This window comes from Aspergillus ruber, assembly GCF_000600275.1.
Source record: "Aspergillus ruber CBS 135680 unplaced genomic scaffold scaffold00005, whole genome shotgun sequence".
Classification (NCBI taxonomy): domain Eukaryota; kingdom Fungi; phylum Ascomycota; class Eurotiomycetes; order Eurotiales; family Aspergillaceae; genus Aspergillus; species Aspergillus ruber.
Genome location: NW_024467301.1, coordinates 718,376 through 744,339, shown reverse-complemented (window position 1 = coordinate 744,339; position 25,964 = coordinate 718,376). Strand labels below are relative to the sequence as shown.

Below are 25,964 nucleotides of genomic sequence, written 5' to 3'. Positions count from 1 at the left end.
CCAGTCTGGTCAGAATTCATAGTGGACCTCTTCGATCCTCTATGTTTTCTCACCTTGTCACCGCTGCAAAGGGTCTTTTGACGCGACACGATCCCGACGACCCGACCAAACATACCACAACCACCGATAACGAACCGAAGATGGTCACAACAAGACGGGGGAACAAGGCTTCAGAAGCTGGAACCAATGGCACGCCGCCTGCGAATGGGAAGATGAATACTGGGAAAAAGGATGGTCAGAGTAACAAGCGCCGGAGAAGCGAGACTGAAGTTTCGGAAGATGCGCAAGGCGAGTCGGAGGTAGAGGGGTCGGATTCGAAGCAGGAATATACAGCTCCCGAGAAGAAAGGTCACATCAAATTCGGTAGCGAAGAGCCTGAATTGCCGGAAGAGATACCAACCGAACAAGCGCCGGCGGACAACCAAGAAGACGATGAGAGCAGCGACGATGATGCTCCAGAGGCTATCGATAACTCTGCGCAATTGTCAAAGATTAAGTCGGAGGCCCAGAAACAAGAAAGAATCAAACAGAGGTCAGTCGATTTTTTCCCTCATTTCCTTTTTATCCTATTCTAACTCTATTACAGAGAAGAACAATTGAAAAAACAAAGGCGGAAACAACTGGATGAGCAACGCAAAACCCAGGCGAAGTTGGCTGCGAAAAAGAAAGAGACAGAGGATGCACAATCAGAGAGCTCTGGAACTCTTCAAGGCTCAACAACTCAAGACACACGACGACCCGCTCTTCCCGCTCTGCTTCCTGATGAAATCCTCAATGCCGCACCTGCCACAAGACCACCAACACCTCCGATTGATGACTTCGAACCGGCACAGAAAAAACCCAGCAAGCTTAAGTTCCTCGATAAGAAGGATAAGCGTCCCAAGGATGTAAAACTGGGTGACACTTCGATTCGGGTACTCGACGAGGGTCCTTCTCGGAAGAAGGCGAAAACCGCACTGGCACCGAAGGCTTCGAAGTCTGGTCGCAACGTGAAGGATTCCTGGCTTAGTAAGAGCCGCAGCACCGCAAGTGTTAACGGTCTAAGAAGAACTGCAGGTGGTTCGTCTGGCTTCGTGCGCAGATAGAGTTATCTGGAGTTTGTTCCGTCTATGTGATAGCTGTGGTGATTGGACGAACTCGCCAGTCCGTCTTCCCATCGGGCGATTACAATTTGACCATGCTCTTAATACCCGGGCAGTCGTCCACATATTTATTAAGCATGTCGCAATGGATCAACGGCTTAGGTCCATTGCGAACAACTTTTCAGGCTTTCGGGTCTCATGACTGCCGGGCTTGGATTGGTGGGCTACGGACTTAATGTTTAGCTCCCTATTTAAGGATTCAATTCTCTTTTTCGTACTCGTACTGCATAAAAATGTGGGAGGTTTGATGTACAGAGCATGTCTTTGATTGGTGTTAAGGCGTTGGAAGATCGGGTGTTATTCTTATCTTTCAGGATCAACAAATACGTTCAATTCCATTGTATATGCTAGTAAAAAATAATTGAGTGCCATCATCGTTGTATTATTTTGGTTGTATAGACATTGTTGTGTAATCCGGATTGGCCCGGACGCTGGGCGGAAGCACGTGCAAAGCTCCAAAGCTTCAAATCGTTCGTTGTCGTCCAACACTCATCAATCCCTTCTCCCCACGCCTCTTTCGTGTCGCAAACCCTTCTCTATTCATCAATGGGCTCTATATATTAAACCAATTCGCTCTCTTCGATCCAAGATGTCATCCAAAGCCGAAACAACACCTCTCCTTCCCCAATATCAACAGTCGGAATCCTCCAATACGTCACCGCGTGCAAACCGTCCACCGCGAACAGTGACCTTCAATCCCCTAGCCACAATCAGCACCTACGGCGATGCCGCTCCCCCAAATCCAGCCCTTCAACCGCTTCATTCCGCCCCACCCCAGGTCCACGGCGGCCAGCCCAGAACAACCGGTCTATCGGCCCTGAACAGCAAGCTCCGCCGGCGTAACAGCCAAGGAGCCACTCCATTCAATGCACCTTCGAGTCCCTCATCAGCGTCCAAGATCGGCCCGCAGCGAACGACGAAAAAGGCGCAGAAATTGAAGCTTCTTCCGGACCCGGAGACGGCCGCTGAAGAGGAGGTTGTGGAAGGCGATTTTCCGCGAGATGTCTATTCGCAGATTACGCGGATTAAGGAACCTACGGCTAGGAGTCATGCGGCGAGGCTAGGGAAGGCGGATAGAGATCGCTTGCCGCGGGTTACGGCTTATTGCACAGCGAATTCGTATCGGTTGGATGGGGTGATTAGGTTTCTCAAGTCGCGGTCGAATACCCGTGGTGCGAATCCGAAGCTTTACGACGAATGTGTTTACTCGCCATATGATTATGAACATGAAAACAAGCAGAAGGGAAACCGGATATTTGGGGATAATGGTTTTGGTATGGAAGGGAATCGGCCGTCCGGAGAACGCAGGTATTCGGATAGTGCCGTTGAAGTTCCAGACAGTAATAACATTCGAAGAGGAGATTTGATTGATCTTCAATGCCCGGATTCACGTCATGATGGTGATCATGGTGCTGAGGCTGTTGAATCAACAGGTCGGACGGATGAGATACAAGATTTCGATACGACCATTCACACTCCTGAAGTTTACCTGTTCGACTACGGCACGGTTGTCTTATGGGGAATGTCCCCGGCACACGAATCACGGTTCCTTTCTGACATCTCCAAATTTGCGACCTCGATTCTGAGTCCGGAAGATACCCAAATCGAGAATTTCAACTTCTACTACGCCCGCGAATACCAAGCCCGGATATACAACGACTTCATCTCCCTCCGCGATCCGCGGAATCATATGATCAAACTCGCCATCTCGCACGCCTTATCCCAATCCGTGAAAACATCCCTATTCGAAGACATTGTCTCTGAAACCATCTCCAGCACCGCACCCTATCCCGCCCAAATCGCCCAAACGGGCAGCGTCAATCTCACCCGACGGCAAATCAACATGCAAATCGGCGAACTATTTATATTACGAATTAACATTCATCTACAAGGTTCTGTCCTGGACAGCCCGGAGCTGATGTGGGCAGAGCCGCAGTTGGAACCGGTATATCAGGCCGTCCGAAGTTATCTCGAGATGGACCAGCGTGTAAGTCTATTAACTGAGCGATTGGATGTTATTGCGGATCTCCTCGCGGTGTTGAAGGATCAATTGACCCATCGTCATGGCGAGTATCTGGAATGGATTGGTAGGTTTCTTCTCTTTCCGTGATATGGTAAGACAATGTTAACACTATGGTTACAGTTATTGTTCTCATTGCCGCAGAGATTCTCGTCGCAGCCATCAACATCGTAGTCGATTTATACGCTGGAGTGGATTAGGGATTGTATTTCTAGTTGTCCTTTGCAGCTGCCAGTATAGGTGTTTTTCCATGTATCTATTATTTCTTTGCGCTTTCACTGTCATTGCTATATGCTTGCATGGTATTTTACTGTCTGTTTCCATTGTGTGATTCGATGTTACATTTCTCATTGAGCAAGGTGTCATTGAGCTAGGATGACTGGCGTTATGGTGTGGAGAGTCTAAGATGTACTGTACAATACATGAGCCACCACATTGAGCAACGTTTACAGATCCTTGCATTGTAGGCTGATAAGTCTAGGCACACCGGGTTGCGATCAAGTTCTTTTCTGTTTTCGTAAACATGAACAGAAAACTGAACTAGACATGCATGATGATGGATAGTTCCATTTCAGGAATAGATGACATCTCGAAAATATATTATATAAAAGATTAGGACCCCAGACCTAGGAAAGAAGACAAAAACCAAGAACATGATGAAGTAATCGTAGCAAACCACAAATAGAAGAGAAAAAATCGAGAAACAACACCATGTACGGCACAAATCAACCCTGTCCTTCGACCTTCGGCTCCTTGGTATCTATATCCATATCCATTGGTGTCGTCGGAGCATCCGCCGGCGCGGCAGGAACGTCCGCAGCACCATTTCCATTACCGTTCTGGGTATCCTGGACGCTTGGACGACGACTAGATGCCGGACCGCCATTGCTTCCTGTTTGAACGCGGAACGAGGATGTCAATTCCTCCTGCTTAGGAGCGGGTGGCATTGGCGAGCGCCATTTCGGAGATCTCCAGACTGTCGGATGGCCGGGACCCATCCCATCCTCGTCCCAGCCCTCGTCTTCCTTGCACGTTGCTATCCTGTTTCGTCGTTTGGTGCGGAGCGGCCGGTCTTGTGGCTATGCTGGGTTAGACATGAATCAATCAGGGTAATAGTCCACAATGATTAAGTTGTCAAAAAAAGAAAGAAAAAAAAAAAAAAAAAAAAAAAAAAAAAAAAAAAAAAAACATACTGTAGGCGGCGCTTCCTCCGAACTTCCCTCCGTCTCATCATCCAAATACGGCGCCCCGTTCCCCGCAACAGCAGACGCCCCAGCTCCGGGTTTACTCTCGTCCTCCAGAGTCGGCGCATTAGACATCATAGCTGCGGCCTTCGCGCGTAACTCCGGGGTGACACCACCAGCGGCCTGCGCCTCTTCTGCCATGCCCGTGACCTTCGTGAGCCTGTCGAGCAGGATGCATGACTCTAGACGCATTTTCTGGATATACTTCCAGCCTCGTCTGTTGCGGACGCGCATGAGTTCGTTCTCGGATTCAATTTCGTTGAGACGTTTCTTGAGGGCGATGCATTTGCGTTTGTAGGCGACTTCGACGCTGGGGGGATTCGTGGAGGGGAGAGAGGAGGTGGGTGGTTTTGTGGGTGCTTCCATGGTGAGAACTTTTGTCGGTGATTCGTTGAAAGCAAGATGGTAGGAAGGCGTAGAGGATGAGGATGGAGAGAGATGATCAGTGGGACTCAGTTGTCGGAATGGATTCAACGTGCGGGAAGCTCGTATGGAGGAATTCCTTGGTCTCCTATTCTCTTCGAATTCGCTCCTTCACTATCACGAAGAAAGATCAATCCCTTTCTCAGCACTGCTCGGAAGGAGCTGTGATGTCTGACTTTCGGTTCAAGCGAAGACCACGTAAAGCAAGTAGCGCGTTAAATACTGCTAAATATAGGCAAATTAATCAAAGAGGTTCTGCCGCAAGGCTGCTTTCTTAGGGCCGGGAAAAAGGAGGATAATTGAAGATCTCGAGGCGCCGTGATCGCGGCTTTGTCGTTCTGCCGGGTGGTTATCAAGGGCGGTGAGTGGTGATAACTTCACTATACTACGGAGTAGCATGTAGCAACGGCCTTTTAGCATTGACCATAGAAATGGAGTAAAAAAGAGGTATGAGTGAATTCGCAGGGAGCTACTTTTCTTTACATCAATACAGCTGAGCTAAAATTACATGTATGGATACACAATGTCACGAATGCCAACTTTCAATCTATATTCCTACTAAAGATGTATGGTTGCTCACTGTTTACTCTCGTTCAGTAGTAGTTCAGCAATGGCGAGGCCCAATTTGGCAATGCAGTCCTGCAGAGACGGTAGCTGCCACAACGGCCTTGGAGAATAGCATGATCAACAGAGTATATATGATTTCTTGCGGTCTTAACTATATTGACGATACATGAGGATTATATACATGCCCATTACTATGCGTATACACGAAGATTTCCCGTAGTGGACCAGGTTATCAAAGTGCATACCCCAGAGATAGTGACTACAAACTTTAGGCTATCCACAATCGGGTGTTGTCATCGGTTACGGCATATGTCATGTACTCATCGTTGTAAATCCCGCGCAGGGCACGAGATGCCCCTGGCCTTTATTCGTCTGATTCATGTTTCCCGTGTGGTCTAGAGTGCAATGGAAAATTAAGATGGGCTTGCAGAAACACAAGTAATGGTATTGGGTACTCATCAATCGTATCTAGATACAAACGGAACTAAGCCAACTGAACCAATTTAAGATAAGAATCTAATGTCCACCGGTTGTCGGAAGACCAAGGAAGACCTTGAACGAATCGTAACTGTACTGCGTTAGTGTATTACTTGTCAGGCACAATCAGGGCAACCTACATCAACCATTGGAAGCCGGTCAATGTTCCCAGCATCAGGATACGGACCGTCAGACCATTCCACAGACCAGGGAACCCGATGTTTCCGTAAATTCGCGAAACCGCAGTCATTGCAGACTCGCCAGCTTGTCAAGTTAGCCATCATTCAGCAGAATGTCAAAGAGGAGAAGTGCTCACCCTTCCGATCCGCATTCAACTTGCTGACCATCACATCGGCAGGATGACTGACAACTGCACAGAAGATACCTGCGATATAACCACCTGCGAAACTAATACCCGTCTGCTGCAATCCACTACAGTTCTCCTTCTCTTTGCCCAATGACTTATAGATCCGATTCACCGTCTCCTCGAAGGTCGCGAACTTGGTCATGGTATAGGGGATCTGTCGCGCCCACAGCGGATACAATCCCTTATATAACCCACCCATTCCTTCCTTAGCGACCAGCTTGCTCCATCCCTCGCGCAGGTTCTGGGCATAAGGTGGTAGCGTGGTCTGCATGCGCACTTTGATGGCCTCCCAGGGGCAAAGCGCCATATCGGCAAAGAATTCGGCCGAAGCACTAGCGCCCAGATGCACGAGGGTGCGGTTCGTGTTGGGGAATAGGTTATCTCCGTACAGATACTTGAAGTATTCATAGAAGCCATATTTGCCGGCACCTTGGAAGGAATACCCAACGAATGTTGGCGACCAACCGAAGATGACACCGCGCAAGCCTTCTTTGGCGTAGATTGTACGCCATGCGGAGAGGTTGGATTTGTAAATATTGGCATCAACCTGACGACGACATTTTACCAGATCGAGCGGAGTGACGGCCGTGTGAGTCGGTCCTATAGATTGGATTTAATATGGACGATACGATAAACGATGGCGAGCGCAACCTACCACAAGCTTATCACAATTATCCGTTAGCATTGGGCTAATCCGCTTGGGGAAGAGAATACTTACCAACGACGCCTCCTAATGTGCAACTCCAAAAGTATTTGGCCGAGTTAGGCTCGATCTTTCCAAAAGGAAGATTCCTGTCTTGCTGTGTTGCCATGGTTCCTCTCTGGGATATGTGCAATGGAATGCGAATCGCAGCGCTGACTTTTTATATATACGCAAGCTGAACAAAGAATCCGGATCCGGATGTCGTCAGAGATGCAATGCGCTCCACTATGCAACGACACGATAGTACTTGATAAGGTAATATCCCTGTATCGGGGTCCGATAAAGAGCGTTCAATTGGATTTATGCACACCGTTAGTGTGCTTATTATGTGTTGTTCTTGTCTCATCCATGCCAGGATTATCGTTATTTTAAGAAGCTTGTTTTGCTGTGCGAGAGAGCATCTATATCCATGACGTCATCATATCCGATATGCCCGAGTACTCCTAAAGGACGGATAGAAGGTGCCGAGGGATCTTTTGCGCCTGGTTCATGATTCTGTCTTAGTCAATTAGACTGCCAGATAAGTGGGTTCATCGATAGAGATAGCCGGTATCCGGAAGGGCCGATGCTGTATCGGGGCAGTCTGCCATGGGAGGATCAAGGCCTGGTAGCCACAAGTGAGTGCAGGATTAGCTTAGACCTGAGTAAATGAAGAGAAATTTAATTGAGAGACGTTAAGAACGAAACTTCTTTCACTAAAGTTGTATCTATTACCCAGACAGGCATAAATTGGCATAACCCTTGTATCTTCTGCTCTCCATCACCGTCAACCTCTCAAGACTGGAGGTAAGAGAGATACTTCTGCATCAACTTGCCATCCAACACCGGAAACCGAAGCTCTCCAGGGTAGCTCTCCAGAGCTCTGTTCGTGTTGTGGGTCTCGTACAGTGGCATATTCTCATAGAGCTCCCATCGCGTGAGTCCCTGGTGTACCCTCTCGGTCAGCATGGGCTGCAAAGGGCGTAGTCGCTCTGGAGACTTGTCCATCAAGAGCTCAATCCATTCTCCATAAGGAATGCCTTTCCCACCAGCGTCACTGGAATTCGATGAACTGGCAAGCTCCATCGAGTCATTCATGTCTATCGAAGACGCGCGACTCGGAGGGACAATGTGATATGCGTGGCACAGACCAGAATCGGCAGGTAGCGAGGCTATGTGCAAGATGACGGCGTTGACATAGTCAACTGGAACGAATTCTTTGCGTTGGTTCGGAAGCAATGGGTAGCTTCCTATTTCGGCACACGCATGGACTAGACGACTGAAGAAGTCATCTGGGTTGCAGGCGCCGGTTTGAGTATGGCCAGTGATGAACCCTGGTCGGTAGACGGCAATGGGATGGTTACGCTGTATGAGTCGGTGCAGCATGTTTTCCACAACCCACTGGCTTTGCGCATATCCATGGTCATATGGGAGGGCATCGAGATGCTTTAACAACGATTCATCTTCCGTGACACTTTGGACACCGTTTATGAAACCCGTCGGCCCAAAGCAGGATATACTGGAGACATAGTGCAGCGCCTTCGTTCGGCCAGTGTAAGCGAAACGTAGTATGTTTGCTGTTCCCACCACATTGGCCGGACGATGGAGAGAGTATGGCTGCGTGTAGTTGACTCGTGCTCCCAGATGAAAGATAACGCTGGTCCAGTTTGCAAACTTCTCAAACCGTTCCAGCGAGCCTAGACCCAAATGCTGGTCCTCGAGGGTACCGCAGATTGGCAGCAGCTTGTGCACAAACCAATCCTCCCACAGATTGTATTTAGCCAGGGCGTGTTGAAGACGCTTCAAGCCAGTTGTTGGATCTGCAGCTCGTACCAGACAGCCAACCTGGCGCACATCCCGCAGGTGCAGAAGGTCAGCCAGGAAGAATGCACCAACAAAACCCGTTCCACCTGTCAAAAAGACACGTCCTTCAGTCTCATGTTGCCAATCAATCACCGGGCCTGGTAGCGGACCAAGCCCGTCTGCCATCTTGCTGTCCTCCAGCCATACATCCTGTTCAAAGAATACTGCTCGAGTGGTACCACCTTGGCTTTCTTCAATGACCGTAACCAGCTTCGCAAGGCTGGAATTATCGTACAAGGTCAAAAGCGAGACTTCCGCATTGAAAGTGCGGCGTATCTGGCTGATAAGAAGAGACGCCTGTAATGAGGTGGCCCCGAGAAGGAAAAAGTCCGCATCATAATCTTTGGCAGACACTGGAAGACCAAGGATATACGACCATAAGCGAGCAAGTCGCTGATAGTTGTCCCCGGCTTTCTCATCCCTGTCGTTGATTTCAACCGTCTGTTGCTCGGTCCAACGATCTCGATACAGCTGCGCGAGACGCTTTCGATCTGCCTTAGCATGATTGTCAAGAGGTATTTGTGAAATAACCTCGATCCTGGGTATCATATAGTCTGGTAACACGGCTTTCAACGAATCGACAGCATTAAACACTGCGTGACGTTTGGACCCTGGGGCCAGCACTGCAAAGGCAATCAATGCCGACCCTGCTGCTTCTCCGGGTACTGCATCGACCTTTAACGCGACAGCCTGTGAAAATTGACCCGTATTCAACATTGCCGCTTCAACTGCTTCGAGTTCAATCCGGAAACCACGAATTTTTACTTGATGGTCACGGCGCCCTACATAATCAATCTGGCCGTCAGCCATCCTCCGCCGGACAATATCACCTGTTCGGTATAACCTCCCATGCTTGTTTCTGATGAAAGAGGCTGCGTTCTTGTCTGGTTGGTTTATGTATCCCGGCGACACTCCCGCGCCACCAATCAACAATTCACCTTCCTCTCCATCTGGGACCAACTCGCCAGATTCATCGCAGATGTATGCAAGAGTGCGGCCAATTGGTTTTCCGATACTGATTTTTCCTGCCTGGGCATCATCTATGGTGACTCGATGAGCTAAGCAGAAAATGCAGCATTCCGTTGGACCGTATGCGTTGATGAGGTTAGCCGGCGGACCCTCCGCCAGAATCGTCTTGATTGCAGTCGCGTTGGCCGCTTCTCCGCCAATGAAGCAAATTCGTAGGTTTGAGAAAGCCCTGGGGTATGTTGATGCTGCTAGGTTCAGAAGTGCAGTCGTTGTGGCCATGACGGTGATATTGAAGCGATCAATGTGGGCCGCCATGGCTGGTAGATCTAGCAAAACGTTCTTTTTCAGAACCGCAATGCTAGCTCCTCGCAACAGTGGTGCCCAGATATCGAAGAGGGAGACATCGAAACTGGAGTTGTTGACATGGGCGACTGTATCTGTCGGTAGGACAGGTTTAAAGGGTGCGTGAAATACCACTTGCAAAATGGAACGGGCCGCGATCTGGACTGCTTTTGGCTCGCTTGTCGTACCGGAAGTATGAATTATGTGAGTCCTGTGATTGAGGTCGGCCGTGATGGGAAGATCCGTATATAAAACTGACAATGGTTCGTCTGGCAGCGTGCACCAGTCGTCAATGACTAGCTGTTGGAATTGAAGGCTTCGCTGGGAATTGGCCTTGTCGACTAATATATATCTCGTTTGCAACTTCTGTAATCGACTTTGAATTTGGAGATCCGGTAACGTTGGATCCATAGGGACACAACTCCCACCGGCATAGAGGATGGCAATCTGGGTCACGATGTCTGCGAATCCATGCTGCACAATAATCCCCACGGGCTCTTCCAATTTGAAATTCCCATATCGAAGCTCCCGAGCGAGCGTGGCGGCTCTTGAATGCAACTCTTCATAGCTGAGGACAATCTCTCCATCGGCGACTGCCACTGACAAAGGATTTTGAAGGACTCTGGAACGGAAGATCTGAGCGAGCCCTTCGTCCCCGCTCACAGCCGAGTCATACTCCTCCGCGTTGGGTAACGCTTTAGACGTCATTGGTCCGGAGATGGAATTTTTGAAGGCGGATAGTGGCATGATTCGAGAGGCGCACGAAGAAGATTATCTGGCCAACGTACACGACAATCCCGCTTGGATAGATCGCGATATAAGATGAAGCTCTATTGCTTACAGCATCTTGTAAATGCCGGTAACTCCGGGGAAAGAGGCTGGCTATTGCGCAATCTAGTATGTAGGGCTTATTGGAAATCAGTCCGGGATCCAAGCTATCCTCCGAATCTAATACGTGGGCAATGTATGGAAATGCCAAACCAGGAAAATCCAAGAGCCTGATCCTTCTCGGGCAATTCGGATGTAACCGAGATGAAGCTCTCTTCTAAATTTACCCATTCCACGCTGTGCTTCTGACAAGGGCTCTCGAGCTGTTACATGCGTGTGTTTCACTGCGCTGTCATATGATTGACAGCTACAAGGCCTGGAAAGGCTCAAGATGGGATAAATGGCAGGGGATTTAGGGCACTGGCTTCCATCTAAGCGTCAATGTTGGACACTATCTTCTATTTAACTGGGGTCGGTCTTGCTCGGTTGAGTTGTCGACTTTACTATCTAGAAAACATACAGTTCCAACCACAACCGTCACAATGAGTGCTGCAAAGATCATCACTGTTATCGGAGCTACTGGTAACCAAGGAGGATCGGTTGCTCGATCTCTACTTCAGAACGTGGAGTTTAAAGTTCGTGCAGTCACTCGAAACCCTAACTCCGAGGCTAGTCAGAAATTAGCCACCTTGGGAGCGGAGGTGGCCCAGGCCGACGGCTTCAACAGCGATGAGATTCTAGCTGCATTCCAAGGATCATGGGGGGCGTTTGTGAACCTTAACTCGGATGACAAGGTATGCTATTTATTGCCTTATGCGTTGTCTTCGTTGATGGGGCGAGGAATGACCAATGAAAACAGGGCTTGACAAACCCAGATGGGCCTAATGAATTCGATTTGGGCAAGTCGATTATCGATGCGGCTGCTGCGGCTGGTGTTCAGCATCTTGCCTTCAGCTCTGGGCCTAACTGCACGGAGTTGACTAATGGGAAAGTGAACATGAAGGCTATGAACTGTAGGTTTTATCCAAACCAGCAAAAAACCCTTTAACATATACTAAATCCAGTACAGCGAAGTATCAAATCGAGCAATATGCCAAGCAGCTGGGCTCTTTCCAAAGTGTCGTCCCTGTCGGTGCAGGATGGTTTCTAGAGAACTTCCTAGCTAAAGAAGTCGCCCCCGTCTTTGGCGGATTCCCTCATTTCCCCGATAATGAGGGCATCCTAACCTTTCGCACACCAAACTGGGGCGGCGAAGAAAACGTTCCCTGGCTCAGCGTCACCGAAGACTTCGGCGACATTATTCACGGCATCTTCTTGTCTCCGGAGAAATGGAACAACCGTTTCGTCCATGGGGTCAGCGACCCAGGCAGCTTCCAATACCTCGTTAAAAGTTTCGAAGCTGCCACGGGGCGCAAATCACGTTTCGAGCCGGTCCTCCCGACATGGGAGGCGTTTGACACGCACAACATTTCGGAGCTGGAGGATGTCAAACTCATGTTTGGTTTCGCGCAGGAGACAGGTGGTCGGTATTTCTCGGAACCTACGGAGAAGGAGACGGCGAGGGAGCTGAAACGTGCCACGGCGGTGGCATTAGGACGCTCCGCGGAGCAGCAGGAGTTGATTTCGGTGAAGGAGTGGTTTGAGGCGAGGTTTGTGCTGGTGTGATTGTGTTAGTAGCAGTGTACTGGAGTAGCTCTACTGTGTACTGTACTCTGTATTTCGTGGGACATGCATGGTGGAGTAGGCTGGTCAACGTTAAACAAATGCAGTCGTTACTGTCGCCATTCCACGCTCTATGTAACTGCACATACTCGTCTGTCTGCTTATACATACCAATCTGCATTTAAATGGTCACATGGCATGCCTCCCTGAGAAACTCGGGTGTCACTCCAACACATCCTAGCCTGTTTGGCTTTTTACAGACCCATGCAACGGGAAATAGCAAATGAGATACCATAGATCCGTTAAAACCTGTTTACATAGAGCTAGGGAACTACGCGAATTGTTATAAATCGGGTCCCGTAGCATAACTGGTAGTATAGTGTGCTCATATCGCTGTGATCTATGGTTTAGTGACACAAAGGTCGAGGTTCAAACCCTCGCGGAACCGATTTTTTCTTATTCTCTTATTTTATGTATATTTATCATTATCTTTCTTTTAGTTCTGGTTTTATCTTAATTGACCAATGGATTCGCAGAAATCTCGAGATCTGTTCTGATTGACTTCTATGCAGATGTAGAAAGTAGGGAATTTTATCTATTTGTAGTTTGGGGTAGGGTATGGTTGGTGGGTTATAGCCAGCTACAGATCTTAACATGGACCTATGATGCTGCAATAGTCTTCTCATTAACTCTCCTCTGCTACTGGTAATGAATAACATAGATCTTGTGTTCCGGGGTGACGTGCTCACTTGAGTATTCTACGGAGTAGACCAGATAAATCGGACAGACTAACTAATCACACCCTGCTATCTATCCCAAAAACTGAAACTCCAAAATACTCAACGAACTCCCATCCGGCGTAACACATCCCCTAAACACCAACCTCTCCTCAACCTCCCCAAACAACCTCTCAAAATCCTCCACCGACCTCTCCCTCCCCGCCAACAACCCAAACATAGTAACATCCATCTGCCGAATAATCTGCTCCATATATCTATTAATCTTCTGCTCACCGGCGCCAACGCTAGGAACGACGTGGTCAACTATGAGGATCCGTGCACCTGGTTTGAGCGCGGGGAGGAGATTGCGGATGATGTCGCGGGCTTTGTCGTCGGGCCAGTCGTGCAGGATGAAACGGAGAATATAGACGTCTGCAATTGTGGGCTGAGGGTGGAAGAAGTCGTGTTCCTTGAAGGCTATGGAGGTGTTGTATTTGGGGGGTAGGAGGGGGGCGGAGGTTGCGACAACGCGGGCTTGGTCTTGGATTGTGGCGGTTATGTGGGGGTAGGCGTTTATTATTGTCATGCAAAGGTGGCCTTCGTTGCCGCCGACCTGTCTCTTTCGTTAGAATAGGTGGTAAGGGTAGGGTGAAGCAGGGAAGCTCACATCGACAACAGTCTTGACCTTCGACCAATCAAACCCCCTAACCACATGCTCGCACGCATGGATAGAAACCGTCTCCGTACTTGCCATGGCATTATTGAATCGCACTTCATCCTCGGGGTGTAACGCATGATAATCCCACATCGTCCCGCGCGGCTCCCCGCGCTCTTCCATAGCAACACTAAGCCCCGTCTTCGTATTATCTCTCCCCGTGGGATCCAACTGCAGCGCTTCGTACATTTTAACCCCACCAGGGGCTCCCACAATGACATTCCACAACGCGCTGTCGCGCATATTGTGGTCACGCGCGGTAGCTGCTGAAAGGGCATTGTGGCGGATGAGGCCTGGTTCTGCTTCGGTGAGGAAGCCGGTTGAGATAGCGTAGCGGATTAGGCGTGTTAGGAGGTCGACGTCGATAGAGGTTAATTGAGAGAGGGTTTGCAGGGAGACGGCGCTACCGATGGGGATGTGCTCCGGGATGCGGAGGCGGAGGAGGGTTGCGATTGTGCCTAGTTCGAAGCCCTGTTTGTTCATGATTAATATACTGTGGTGTATACGGGAGGAGAAATGAATTGCACACCTTCATGGTGACATGGTCCAAAGTTTCAGATGGTCCGCTCGCGAGCCGGAACAGAGTCAATGCTGCAGATAGCAGCTCGAATCGAGCACGAGAGCCCTCTGGACTCAGTAGGGGGAAGGAACTGGGAAAGGTCTCATCATCTAGTGGCGGAAGTTCTTTGCTTCCAAGTTCGTCATCAACGACAGTGGCGTTTGATGCAATCACGCTGGCAAGATCCGACAGCATTTGCTGTTTGGACGGAAACGAAGCGGCCATGTTTGATTCTTCCAATTGAGGGATATTCGATCGATCGATGGAAAGAAACAGAATTGAGGCTTTATTTGACCGTACTCAATCAGACTATCTGAAAGACCCCGCCGAGGCTCAAGATGGACTGTGTCACCGTAGACATGTCGTAGTACGTATGGCGTATTAGGGACAAGGAATATGCGAATGTTACTTTCACCTGAGGGTAAATCCCTCAAGCAGTTGAGAATTGAACGGTGTATAGATTGCCGAGTAGGAGGTTCCAGACTTGTACAACTGTCCGGGGCAGATCGGAATAGAACGTATCCCAGGCATGGTTCTCTCTAAAATTTCGAAAACCTCAAAATTCCCGGTTTCGAAATGCCAGCAAGACTTGTACGCGACTTCCTGGCGGGAGAATGTTGGGAGATGTGTGTTTAGAGAGCGCACTAGTGTTGTATTATCATCGGCTCTTCTTGGCTTAATGGGCGCTGCCGGATTCTGAGAAACGTTGGTAGCTTATCATATAGCTACCTTTGAAGGGCATTGATGTAGACATGGGAGTTCGTCAATAAAGCATCAAAGCACTTCGAGATAGCGCTGAAGACCACGACGAATTCCGAATCAACAGACGTCTTCCTTCATTTGCTTAAGTCATAAGAATGACTCCAGCGACGACCCAAATTGAAATCCCAGGTCACCTGGGGTATAATCCGCCAATTTGAATGCCATCTTGATTCCCAGCACAGACCCAACCCTTATTAGTGCGTCCCGAATCAGCTGCGCCTGCTCCGGTGTCGCCAATCCACACGCCAGCACATACCACAACGGCCACAACAGACTATACCCATGAAACGCACGAATCCTCGGTTTACCCCCATCCAACGGAGTGGGCGCATTCCCTAATGTGTCGATGTCGCCGAGAGAGAAGGGGATGCTGTGGCAGACGTCTGCGATCATATCTTGAATGACTTCGAGGACTGCGTCGTCGTCCGGGAAGGGCCCGAGGAAGTGCGCGCGGATGCGGCGCAGTTCGAGCATGAGGCGTTGTAGGACGATACGGATGGCACGGTAGAAGTTCCAGACGACGGAAAGGAATAATATTTGGTAGGTGATCAGTGGCTCGCCGGTAGGTCCGTAGACGACAAGCGGGAGCCAATCGTTAGGTAGAGTCTGGCTCCATTCAGAGAGTTCTGAGTCCAGGGCGGCTCCGGTATCGATCCAGGTAAACAATTGCACGGCATCCACATTCTCGGGCGTTGCTTGTGCTGAGGTGGCTTCCATGAAGATTTGGCTAACTTTTGACGCTGCTGAAATCAGTCGATGTACGGGGTCTGAGGTGTCCAGTCCCTCAACGATCCAATCTGTGCTGAAACGGGGTTTTTCTCCCAGTGCCAGTATCTCAGAGTGCGTATGTGTGTAGGCAAAATTAAACAGATCCCTCCCGCGTTGATACCCAAACTGGCTCGCCCCTCTCAACTTCATCAATAATTCAAACCCGGCCCGATGCGAGCTAGAAAGCCCATTCCGCTCTCCAGCAATATCTTCAAACAACGAGAAAAGCGCTAGTGTTGCAAGGCTTTCATCCTTGACAGCCTGAGTTCGCGACTCAAGCGCCTGTCGCAGTCCCCGGAGTGCCTTTCCGTAGTTGCTTCTTGCTTTCACGGTTAACCAAGGCACTTTAGATTCATTTCCAAGTGCCATGCAAGCAGTTGCGTCGACTGCTTGTCGTAGACATAGCGACGCAGAGCCCTCTTGTCCTTCCTGTTCGCGACAGAACGCGTACAGGGAGGGGAGAAAGCCCAGATGGCTCACTCCAATCGTTAACCCGCTGTTTGTTCCATCATACGTTGTGTACTGGTCAAAAAAGTAGCAAATCGCTCGCTCTTCCCACGTGGAATCGGCAACTTTATAAAGCGAAAGTGATGGTTCCCGTTGACTGCTAATATCAATGCTGCCGGTACGAGCAGCCGTTACACTCTGGGACGTCTCCGGGATCCTCCACGTAATAACTTGTCCTCCAGGCTGAGACTGAATTTCAGAAGGTGGAGACGAAGAATTCTTCCTCACCAGCTTCTCAACCTTGTGCGTCTCATTCCGGAAGATTGTGTCTGACCGGTATCCCGGACAGGGCTTCCCATACACCGAGCAGTTGCGGCATCCCGGTTGGCCTTCGTCGCACTATGGTATCGTAAGCATGTTACACAAAAGCAACCAAAGATATCCGGATCTATATAAGAGGTTGTTGCCTTGTATAAAAGCATTAGGTCTTACCTTGATTTTCCGTTTGCGACACAAGTGGCATCCCGTGCTCGGCTTTCCCCCATATACCATGTTCAGAAAATTATTTATAAAATCTCTTCAAGTCTGTGTCTGCCTGGCTATGTTCTATTCCCGACTCCCCGGTCTCATAAACTCGGAACCGTTGTCGGATTCTTAAACGTTGCTCTCTGCTGTCTGCCAGGGTGAAAAGCACATCGACATGGTGGACCCAACAGCAGCAATATACAGTTAATACCTCCTGGCGTTCGCCTTTATTGCCTGCTTAATGCGACAAAGGCTCTATCAGGAATGCAGCAGATCGACCGCGGCTCACGAGGAGTTCCTCGGGATTCACCCCTAAATCGTGCGGAGATTCGATAGAGTGATTACTAAACAGTGTGGTTTCCTTTTTGGGAAAAGACAAATTCATGCAATCACGCTAAACATACGATGATGGCTCTATATTCAATCTATCTGCTCCCTATGTGCGATTAACCAAGGCTGAAAATGACGGCCTGTCTATTGTTCTGCTGCTCTTGCAATGCTTTTTCCAGTGTCAACAGGACGCGAGTGGTACGGACATGCAATTCTGGACGAAACTCGTAGTTAGCTTCAACCGGGAAATAAAAAGACGGAGGAGAAATACCTTCAATATCCACATCATAGCTGACCGGGGCCTCGTCGCGATGGACAAGAATCGGGGCAGCCTGTCCCGGCCGTCTTTTTTCCCTCACGCGCATCTTTAGTCCGACATTCTCGCCCTGGTCTACCCATAGGATATCAGGATCCGTTCTCTGTGCTTGCTCTCTCAGCCATTTTCTAAAAAGCCGGGCCACACCATCCTCCACTGCCACCGCACTCAGCAAGCGGTTGCTACCCGGCATGACCTTGACTAGATTTACCATGACACACAGTTGTGAGAAATCCTCTGCGCTTTCGATATGCACTGCTCGCTTGACGGTAAGATCGTCAGGATCGAGGCCATTCCCGAACGGGACTAATCGGGACCCATTCATTCTTTCCTCGACAGTTACCTCAGGCCGGAACCGGGAATACAGTGATGTGAGTCTTCCCAGCTTTTGTGCTTCCTCGACATTCTCATATAACGAGCCCTCTCCTTCATGTTTATCGCTCAGGCCATCGGTGCCCAGGTATTTGCAGAAGACGTGCGGTTCGGTGAGCTTGGAGGCGGGATGGAAGCACTCGAGAATGAGCTTGTATTCTTGCAGCGAGGCAGCTACTAGCAATCGGTAATGGAGGATACGGAGAACTAGAGCGTGAAAGCGACGCGAGACTATTGCCAACGGAAGAATATCGCGAGTGGAAAACGGGGTGAGGATTTGCACAAAGACCTAGACTGTCAATATCTCTCTTTTGGCCTAGAAATATAGAGCATACGTACCTCATTTGGAAGCGAGTAGATATGAAGCGGCATATTGCTTTGTTATGTATTCCTTCTGTTGAGCGTTGAAGCCATATCGACCCCGCGAACTGACGTCAAGCGGGGAGCGGAGATAGTACAAAATGGACATTCAAGACTCTCTCCATTCTCAACCGATTGAATCGAATTGTTTAACGGGTTGCCATGATCGTATATTGGAGACTTTGTACCAAGTTTTCTAACAGCTAGGCCTCGATTATACCTCATGCATCCATCTCGCTGGTTCCGCAGAGCTCTATCTGCGATGCATAGAATTTCTGTAAGAAACCGAACAAGAATCTAAGTTGTATCAAAGTCACGATGCATTACTGCACATCATCACAGTATGTCGTCGCTGCCAAATCCTTCCACAAATCCAGTCCCTCGCGATTCCTTTCAATAGCTGCTCTTATAGCCCGCACCGCATCCCTCCCCAGCGCCAACCGAGGAGGCAGACTGTCCCTTACAACGTCCAGTCCCCGTCAATGTCTCAACAATAACCTGCGCCCCCTTGACCGGATACCCGGGCTGATATTGATTATAATTCTTCAGCATCTCACCAGTCCGCTTCGTAACACTCTCCAACTCTTTAATACGCCCCTTAATCCGCACCTTATTCCCATCATCATCAACAAGAACACTGGTACGGAAGAACCCCGGCCCAATGCATGTCGTCTGTATACCGAATTCAGCAAATTCATCACGCAACCCCTCAGTGTAGATGGCGACTGCGGCTTTGGTCGCGCAGTATAGACCTGCGGCCGGAACGCCGGACCAGCCGCTTATCGAGCCTAGGCCTGCAACGACGCCGGATTTCTGGGCACGCATGCTGGGGAGGACGGCATGAAGTATGCGGAGTTGGCTGAAGACGTTGACGTCGAAGCTCGCTTTTACTTCTTCGTCGCTGTTTCTTCTTAGCCTTATGTATAGGTGAAATGACAAGGGCGATGAATACCTGCACTCCTCAGTAGCACCCTCAAGGATATATCCAGCATTTTTAACCAGTATATCAATTCGTCCAACTATATATGAGATAGATAAAGTCGATGAGGTTTATCAAACGAGAGAGTAAACTGGTTTTTATAGCCGCAAGCCCGTGTACAGCAGATCATTCTATACCCCTGTATGGTATAAGTTCTTTGTATGCGCATGCACAGGGATTACTGGATTCAAGCCTGACTCTGTCATACACGAGGTGATATACCGCGTCCTTGTGTAAAAAGGAAAACACATGGGCATTTTGGTTCGGTCTCAGGGGCTAAGGTGGTTTGTCCAGTGTCATAGCCAAGGTACTTGTAGGTACGGATACTCATCCATGCCAAGTCAATGAGAAAGGTAGTGCAGCAGCGGGGTATTCCGACCCTGACACTGGAGAAATCCCCGCGGCTTGCCGTCTTCACTCGGCTCTATCTCCGGACCCCACTATTATTCCCCGGAGCTCCATAGTCCCTTCTTTAAAAGCGCTTCCCCGTCAAATTTTTCTCCCACTACCATACAAGACAGCATATCACTTCGCCATGGCTGAAAACGTGCTAGACGACATCTCCCACCGCAGATTCAACCCTCTGCGGGGCTCCTACATCTTGGTGTCTCCCCACCGGACCAAGAGACCCTGGCAGTAAGCCTACCGTTGATCCCCATGCGACGACATAACAGAGCTAACACAGCGCAGGGGACAGCAGGAGAGCCCCTCCAAGAACACCCTCCCCAACTACGATCCCAGCTGTTACTTGTGCCCCGGCAACAAGCGCGCCCAGGGCGATACCAACCCCAAGTACGAGAGCACCTTTATCTTCGTGAACGACTACAGCGCGGTCAAGGAGGAGCAGGCGTCTTACAATCCGGACAATGCCGATGGTATGCTAGTCCCCTTTTGCGTCTTTTATTTGGTAGTTAACTTGGCAGACCTCGAGTCCATGTTCCTAAGAGCAGAACCAGTTACCGGAAAATGCTACGTCCTCACCTTCTCCGCAGCGCATAACCTCACCCTGGCCGATCTGTCGCCCGCAGAAATCACCCCCGTCATCGAAGCCTGGACAGAGCTCTACACGTCGCACCTGTCGCCTAAGTCGCCGCTTGCTGCCATCGCCCCGGCTACCACGCTGCCTCCCAACTCGCCCACTGCCAACCTGACCAAGCCCAGGGAGCAATACCGGTATATGCAGATTTTCGAGAACAAGGGCGCTGCGATGGGCTGCTCGAACCCACACCCGCACGGACAAGTCTGGACAACCAGCTCGCTGCCGGAAGAACCTGCGATGGAACTGGAGCAGCTGCAAAAGTACCGGCGCGAGCGCGGCGGTAAGCACATGTTAGAGGACTATGCGGCACTGGAAAGCAAGAAGCAGGAGCGTGTGGTTTTCGAGAACGAGGCGTTTCTGGTGGTGTGTCCATGGTGGGCGACATGGCCGTTCGAGACTATGATTGTGAGCAAGAAGCATAAGCGTGCGCTGGTGGATCTGGATGCCAGTGAGAAGGGTCAGTTGGCTGAGGCTATTGCTGAGATCACCCGGCGGTACGATAACCTGTTTGAGACGAGTTTCCCGTACAGTATGGGTATCCATCAGGCGCCGCTTGATGGTACGGAAGAGGAGGTTGAGGCGTCGTATTTGCATTTGCACTTTTATCCACCACTGCTGCGGAGTGCTACTGTGCGGAAGTTCTTGGTTGGGTAAGTCTTCTCGAGCCCCTTTACTGGAATCTTGGACGATGCTGACTGTGCAGGTATGAAATGATGGGCGAGCCGCAACGGGACATTACTCCCGAGCAAGCCGCTGCCAGGTTACGGAATTGCGGAGGAGAGCTGTACAGGAGGAAGCTGGACGGTTGAGTTCAGATATAGACATAATCAATGGATATTCATCCTCGTATTACCACCGCCTGGTTCTCAAATCAAGCAGCAAGATATCCCTCCCTTTGCGTCAACATCCACACCAAGCTCGAACTGGCCACAATCAACGGCGCAACAAACCTCCCCCTAAGCTCCGCACTGCCAAACCCCAACCACTCTCCCACAAAATGCATCAGCGCTATTCCAAAGCTCCACGCCGCCAAATCGTAAGCTACCGGTGTCGTAATGTTATACGCCGCGTATCCGCGGACAATCGAGGAGAGGAAGGTCCAGGTGCCGAAGGTGCGGGAGGCGAGAGCGTTGGTGTGGGATTGGCCGGAGGGGGTTTTGGCATTGTAAAGCTGCGCGGCGTAGGAGGGGGAACGGTAGGCTTGGAGGCTGTTTGCGGTTGAGATTACGGAGACCTGGTTTCGTTAGTCGTGAGGTGTTTTTCTATCTTCGGTGCGGTGGTTGCGTACGAGGAACAGCCACTTGGGTAGGAGGCCCTCAAAGGGGGGGAGATAAGAAAGTAATTCGGCCATGTTGGTTGAATTGTTCACTTGAATAAGTACAGAGTACCCTGAGAACACAGTATGGTTAGTGCAGCACCTTGAGGACGAGCTCCCCGTAAGCCGAGGTGACATGGCACGTGCGCCAATCCCCCAACATTTTGGCGTCGGCTCAACTTTTCTGCCACGACACACCACTCTGTCTATCGAACGTCTTTTCTCAATTGTTTACAAATAGACAATGGAGTTCCTGTCAAAATACTCGGACTGTCTGTCCAACTGGCAGTTCAGTGTGGCCCCTGGCCCACAGGCTGTGGCTGCGTTTGGGCTGCTGTCTACCGGTGCTTTCTACATTGTCTGGAAGGCGTTGACATTTATTCGCGTTATTCTGAGTCTTTTTGTGCTTCCTGGAAAGCCGGTATGTTATTCACCATCAATTGGAATTTCAAAAGGCATTGTAACTGATGGTTAACTCGACTGCAGCTCCGCTCGTTCGGTCCCCAAGGCAGCTGGGCCGTGATCACCGGAGCATCCGATGGCCTAGGAAAAGAATTCGCCCTACAACTCGCCCGCTCCGGCTTCAATATCCTCCTCGTCTCCCGCACCGCCTCGAAACTAGCCACCCTGGAAGATGAAATTAAAGCCAAGAACCCCTCCGTGCAAACCAAGAGCGTGTCGATGGACTATGCCCAGAACAACGACGCCGACTACGAGAACCTCAAGGCGGCCATCGATGAACTCGACGTTGCAGTCCTGGTCAACAACGTTGGAAAGTCCCACAGCATCCCCGTCCCCTTCGCCCTGACCCCCGAGGATGAAATGAACGACATCATCACCATCAACTGCACGGGTACCCTGCGCACCACGCAACTCGTCGTCCCGGGAATGGCCCAGCGCAAGCGCGGCTTGGTCCTGACCATGGGCTCCTTCGGCGGTCTCCTCCCCACCCCGCTCCTGGCCACGTACTCCGGCAGCAAGGCCTTCCTGCAGCAGTGGTCGACGGCCCTGGGCGCAGAGCTCGAACAGCACGGTATCACAGTCGAACTCGTGCAGGCGTATCTGATCACATCGGCCATGTCGAAGGTACGCAAGACCAGTGCTACGATTCCGGACCCCCGCGCATTTGTCAAGTCTGTTCTGGGTAAGATTGGACGGAATGGTGGGTCGCCGGGATATGCGTATAGCTCGTCGCCGTACTGGAGTCATGGGTTGATGGCGTGGTTTTTGACCTGTGTTGCTGGCGTTATGAATAAGACTGTGCTTGGGCAGAATAAGGGCATGCATGAGTCGATTCGGACACGGGCGTTGCGCAAGGCGGAGCGCGAGAAGGGGAAGAAGGCTACTTAGGTGTGAACAGATGCAGGTGCCATGTGGTACTAGTACAATATGAGTGGGGATGACAGCAATAACCGATTGATGAGTTAGGATTGTTGAATGTATTCTAGCTAATGTGCGATTTATCTTCAACGAAATGCCAACGTTTGATGAAGCAACAATTCAACCACTATAATGGCAAGTGATGGATCCATGGCAGTGATTGACCATGAGATCATGGTAAACCCTCCACCCAATAATCAAGACCGGTATATTTATATAGAGCCAAGGACATCACACTAAGTGAATACCAACCATAAGTCATTGGAGTGGTTCTGTGTCTGCCACATAGCTAGAGTGAATACACTGCTGTAGTAAGAAAATCTCTCATCCCTCATGGGAGTCCACCCATCCGGTGCTGTTTCATCCATGAGAGGTTATGAGGCCTTGTCTCTACCATAAGAACATCATAAGAACTAAATCGTCACCTTTACAACATTCTCAACACGTTTACAAAGCATTCTACGATACACAGTGCTTCTTTCCGTCTTATCCAACAGAGATTCAGGTGGAAGTTCTCGGTGGAATAGCATACTGAAAAAAAAAAAAAAAAAAAAAAAAAAAAGCGGTCATACGCGATCCCAATGTTAATTGACAATCTGACGCATTGAAAAGGATGCACTGCGTGCCAGCAAGTCTTTGGAACGATATTGTTGTTGCTTGTGTTGTTGTCCGTTGATATAATTGTCAAGTGGTGGGTTGGTCGTCTGTAAGTATATATTCCAGCTCCGCTTGCATTAATTGAACCAGGCCAGAAGTTATACAGGACTGGTCAAATTGAATTATACGATAACTAGCCGTCATCGGAATGGACAAAGAAAATCTATTTCTTCTACTAGAAGTTACTTTCTGCAGCTCACAGATCGATGGGAGCAACAAAGGACCAACGGGCTCGAACAGAAACCTTTCTCGACAATCATGTCGACTAGAAATGAGACGAGAGCACAATAAGGTGGGCGATGTGGAATAGGCACGAAGGGAAAGGAGCAAACCCCGTGTCCTACCAGCAAGCTCGAAATTTCGGTGCTTGGTTTGCGATTAAACCGACTGTACCATGCAGGCAAAGAGCCTTTCAATCGGCTCCATGTTTTATATGCTAACACGAAAGCAGACAGCGACCTGGTAAGTCATCGAACCGGCAACACTCGTGCGCTTCCCCTGCCATGTTGACGGCCCAGTCTCGCAGTTTCAAAGCAGACCTACCGAGCTTGCTTCGAAGCAGTAAGCGACCAAGAGCTTGTGCTTGCGACTATGATAAAGGAGACGACCTGAAGCGTGGGACGTGGTTGGGGTTTGTTGTGTCTGCTGACGCTTTATCCTACATGCAGCATTGATATGGCATATGGCAACCAGGGAAGGCAATATCTCAGTTGAACGGGCTATGCGCCGGTCTTTAGCAGTCCGAACATGCTACATGAATGGTTGAAGCAGTCTCTTGTAAGACTGCAACTAAGAGCACGAATGAAATGCATCGAGGAAGCCACATGCGGAAATGGGTTTGGCGGATGGCACCATCCCGTAAGACGGCGTGAAAAACACATGTGTGGACCAGCAGACATGCCGTACCGGACATGATGTCGAGGAGTGATGCTATCCGAATACAAGTCTCTATATGAGGGATAAAACCAGACTTAACGCAGCATCGTATATCATTTCTAAAATCGCACACCCGACAACACATGGCCCGATATATCAATACACCAAACGCATGACGTAGGAACCCAGCAAACAAGCACTCAACTCCATCCTGCACTCCATACCGAGAACTCCATATGGAGTCTCATGGAGCGGTGCGGAGTGTACCGAACCGACTCTCCATCTACTCCAGAATATACTCCAGATGCACGATTCCTGCTCGATGATGTAGCCATGGGGTTGGCTACTACTCCATGAGTAGGGTTGCAGTAGCGTGAACACAGCAGTGTGGAGGAACACCAGTACAATTCTCCGTGTTCCGTTCTTTCTCCGAAGTTATGACAGGACTTCGGGGGAATTGGGTTAGTCAGTGATGTTAGTGTTTGGATGGTGCTTATCAGTGTTTGAGTGCATGTGTATAGTACAAGTAAGCAAACTCTGGGCGAGTAAGTAAATGAGTCACGGTTTTCTCTACGGATTTTTTTTTCTTGACTCTAGACTGTACAATTTTTCTGTTCTACTATCCTCTCCTCCATGCCATGTTCTGTACATATCAAGCAAGAGTACAGAGTACTCCTAACAGAGCAAAATCCTAAGAATACAAATCCCGGACACGGACACAACACCACAAGGGCTAACCGGACCGACTAAACCAGACTAGCCTGATACAAAATAAAAACGGCATCCCGATCCGATGCAAATTTTCACCGCAATCCGAAACCGACGGCACTAAACCCGACAAGAACAGTCTTGACGAGGAAAAGTCACACCATACCGGACTAGTTCCGAATGATCGGCTGGGTGAAGATTTTGCAAGGTTCGAATTTGCGGTTTAGCAAAGCTTGTCGTGCACTCTGTTGCTCTGAGTGTATTCATAGATATGGCTTCTGTGCAGACGCAGGACACACAAGTAGGTGTTCGATACTGTGCAAGTAAGCACAGGTACGCTCAATGTACAGACAGACAGGAGTGCAAACATTCCGATACCTGGAAAGTAGATAGAAACGGCATGATCGGCACCGGTGAGCACAAACGGCAGAGTTTAACCAACTCGGCACACCGACGGCCTCCCGATTCCGAGTGGCCCCCGATTCCGACCAGTCCTCCCAGGGGCACTCTCGTCCGTTATCAGGGATGTCGTGCTTTTCTGATAACTTCAGCGTGTGTAGATATAAAAGACATTCCTCGTCTCTCAGTTTACCGGTGTTCTTTTTGCCTCT

At 49.8% G+C, this 25,964-nt stretch overlaps 13 protein-coding genes and 1 non-coding gene across 14 annotated transcripts; 6 read left to right on the top strand and 8 right to left on the bottom strand.

Moving 5' to 3' along the window:
* Positions 1 to 41: 41 nt before the first annotated feature.
* EURHEDRAFT_400686 (uncharacterized protein) lies at positions 42 to 1,085 on the top strand (the record flags this gene model as incomplete). Its single annotated transcript, XM_040780027.1, has 2 exons — positions 42 to 532; positions 587 to 1,085. 2 exons carry the CDS (start codon positions 42 to 44, stop codon positions 1,083 to 1,085), a joined length of 990 nt encoding a protein of 329 aa, XP_040641375.1.
* A 537-nt stretch (positions 1,086 to 1,622) lies between these two features.
* EURHEDRAFT_473822 (YagE family protein) lies at positions 1,623 to 3,647 on the top strand. Its single transcript, XM_040785373.1, has 2 exons — positions 1,623 to 3,229; positions 3,286 to 3,647. The coding sequence occupies exons 1-2, from the start codon at positions 1,732 to 1,734 to the stop codon at positions 3,360 to 3,362; spliced, it is 1,575 nt and encodes a 524-aa protein (XP_040641374.1). The 5' UTR covers positions 1,623 to 1,731; the 3' UTR covers positions 3,363 to 3,647.
* A 240-nt stretch (positions 3,648 to 3,887) lies between these two features.
* Positions 3,888 to 5,114, bottom strand: EURHEDRAFT_384497 (uncharacterized protein; the record flags this gene model as incomplete). The annotated part of the gene is made up of 2 exons (XM_040779620.1): positions 4,356 to 5,114; positions 3,888 to 4,241 (listed from the first exon to the last, which is right to left on the bottom strand). The coding sequence occupies exons 1-2, from the start codon at positions 4,770 to 4,772 to the stop codon at positions 3,888 to 3,890; spliced, it is 771 nt and encodes a 256-aa protein (XP_040641373.1). The 5' UTR covers positions 4,773 to 5,114.
* Positions 5,115 to 5,816: 702 nt separating this feature from the next.
* EURHEDRAFT_409920 (putative mitochondrial phosphate transporter Pic2) lies at positions 5,817 to 7,352 on the bottom strand. Its single transcript, XM_040781233.1, has 5 exons — positions 6,959 to 7,352; positions 6,907 to 6,912; positions 6,190 to 6,840; positions 6,014 to 6,137; positions 5,817 to 5,964 (listed from the first exon to the last, which is right to left on the bottom strand). Exons 1-5 carry the CDS (start codon positions 7,050 to 7,052, stop codon positions 5,913 to 5,915), a joined length of 927 nt encoding a protein of 308 aa, XP_040641372.1. The 5' UTR covers positions 7,053 to 7,352; the 3' UTR covers positions 5,817 to 5,912.
* A 152-nt stretch (positions 7,353 to 7,504) lies between these two features.
* On the bottom strand, positions 7,505 to 9,724 carry EURHEDRAFT_409919 (uncharacterized protein). Its single transcript, XM_040781232.1, has one exon. The coding sequence runs from the start codon at positions 9,593 to 9,595 to the stop codon at positions 7,718 to 7,720; it is 1,878 nt and encodes a 625-aa protein (XP_040641371.1). The 5' UTR covers positions 9,596 to 9,724; the 3' UTR covers positions 7,505 to 7,717.
* Positions 9,725 to 11,406: 1,682 nt separating this feature from the next.
* Positions 11,407 to 12,529, top strand: EURHEDRAFT_513534 (NmrA/HSCARG family protein; the record flags this gene model as incomplete). Its single annotated transcript, XM_040786178.1, has 3 exons — positions 11,407 to 11,658; positions 11,724 to 11,877; positions 11,934 to 12,529. 3 exons carry the CDS (start codon positions 11,407 to 11,409, stop codon positions 12,527 to 12,529), a joined length of 1,002 nt encoding a protein of 333 aa, XP_040641370.1.
* A 350-nt stretch (positions 12,530 to 12,879) lies between these two features.
* On the top strand, positions 12,880 to 12,974 carry EURHEDRAFT_t43. The gene has a single exon. It is a non-coding gene; the product is annotated as a tRNA-Met (tRNA).
* Positions 12,975 to 13,189: 215 nt separating this feature from the next.
* Positions 13,190 to 15,056, bottom strand: EURHEDRAFT_302617 (S-adenosyl-L-methionine-dependent methyltransferase). Its single transcript, XM_040778274.1, has 4 exons — positions 14,490 to 15,056; positions 13,913 to 14,431; positions 13,434 to 13,858; positions 13,190 to 13,409 (listed from the first exon to the last, which is right to left on the bottom strand). Exons 1-4 carry the CDS (start codon positions 14,742 to 14,744, stop codon positions 13,337 to 13,339), a joined length of 1,272 nt encoding a protein of 423 aa, XP_040641369.1. The 5' UTR covers positions 14,745 to 15,056; the 3' UTR covers positions 13,190 to 13,336.
* A 312-nt stretch (positions 15,057 to 15,368) lies between these two features.
* On the bottom strand, positions 15,369 to 17,048 carry EURHEDRAFT_513532 (putative C6 transcription factor; the record flags this gene model as incomplete). Its single annotated transcript, XM_040786177.1, has 2 exons — positions 15,369 to 16,895; positions 16,989 to 17,048. 2 exons carry the CDS (start codon positions 17,046 to 17,048, stop codon positions 15,369 to 15,371), a joined length of 1,587 nt encoding a protein of 528 aa, XP_040641368.1.
* Positions 17,049 to 17,405: 357 nt separating this feature from the next.
* Positions 17,406 to 18,459, bottom strand: EURHEDRAFT_409914 (F-box protein). Its single transcript, XM_040781231.1, has 3 exons — positions 18,379 to 18,459; positions 17,623 to 18,328; positions 17,406 to 17,565 (listed from the first exon to the last, which is right to left on the bottom strand). The coding sequence occupies exons 1-3, from the start codon at positions 18,409 to 18,411 to the stop codon at positions 17,468 to 17,470; spliced, it is 837 nt and encodes a 278-aa protein (XP_040641367.1). The 5' UTR covers positions 18,412 to 18,459; the 3' UTR covers positions 17,406 to 17,467.
* Positions 18,460 to 18,722: 263 nt separating this feature from the next.
* Positions 18,723 to 19,224, bottom strand: EURHEDRAFT_513530 (uncharacterized protein; the record flags this gene model as incomplete). Its single annotated transcript, XM_040786176.1, has 2 exons — positions 18,723 to 18,825; positions 18,854 to 19,224. The coding sequence occupies 2 exons, from the start codon at positions 19,222 to 19,224 to the stop codon at positions 18,723 to 18,725; spliced, it is 474 nt and encodes a 157-aa protein (XP_040641366.1).
* A 605-nt stretch (positions 19,225 to 19,829) lies between these two features.
* EURHEDRAFT_409912 (UDP-glucose:hexose-1-phosphate uridylyltransferase) lies at positions 19,830 to 21,725 on the top strand. Its single transcript, XM_040781230.1, has 5 exons — positions 19,830 to 20,014; positions 20,069 to 20,253; positions 20,302 to 21,067; positions 21,121 to 21,651; positions 21,706 to 21,725. Exons 1-4 carry the CDS (start codon positions 19,914 to 19,916, stop codon positions 21,224 to 21,226), a joined length of 1,158 nt encoding a protein of 385 aa, XP_040641365.1. The 5' UTR covers positions 19,830 to 19,913; the 3' UTR covers positions 21,227 to 21,651; positions 21,706 to 21,725.
* On the bottom strand, positions 21,289 to 21,768 carry EURHEDRAFT_513528 (Erg28 family protein; the record flags this gene model as incomplete). Its single annotated transcript, XM_040786175.1, has 2 exons — positions 21,289 to 21,651; positions 21,706 to 21,768. 2 exons carry the CDS (start codon positions 21,766 to 21,768, stop codon positions 21,289 to 21,291), a joined length of 426 nt encoding a protein of 141 aa, XP_040641364.1.
* A 126-nt stretch (positions 21,769 to 21,894) lies between these two features.
* Positions 21,895 to 23,395, top strand: EURHEDRAFT_409911 (ketoreductase). Its single transcript, XM_040781229.1, has 2 exons — positions 21,895 to 22,153; positions 22,219 to 23,395. Exons 1-2 carry the CDS (start codon positions 21,977 to 21,979, stop codon positions 23,080 to 23,082), a joined length of 1,041 nt encoding a protein of 346 aa, XP_040641363.1. The 5' UTR covers positions 21,895 to 21,976; the 3' UTR covers positions 23,083 to 23,395.
* Positions 23,396 to 25,964: the final 2,569 nt, after the last annotated feature.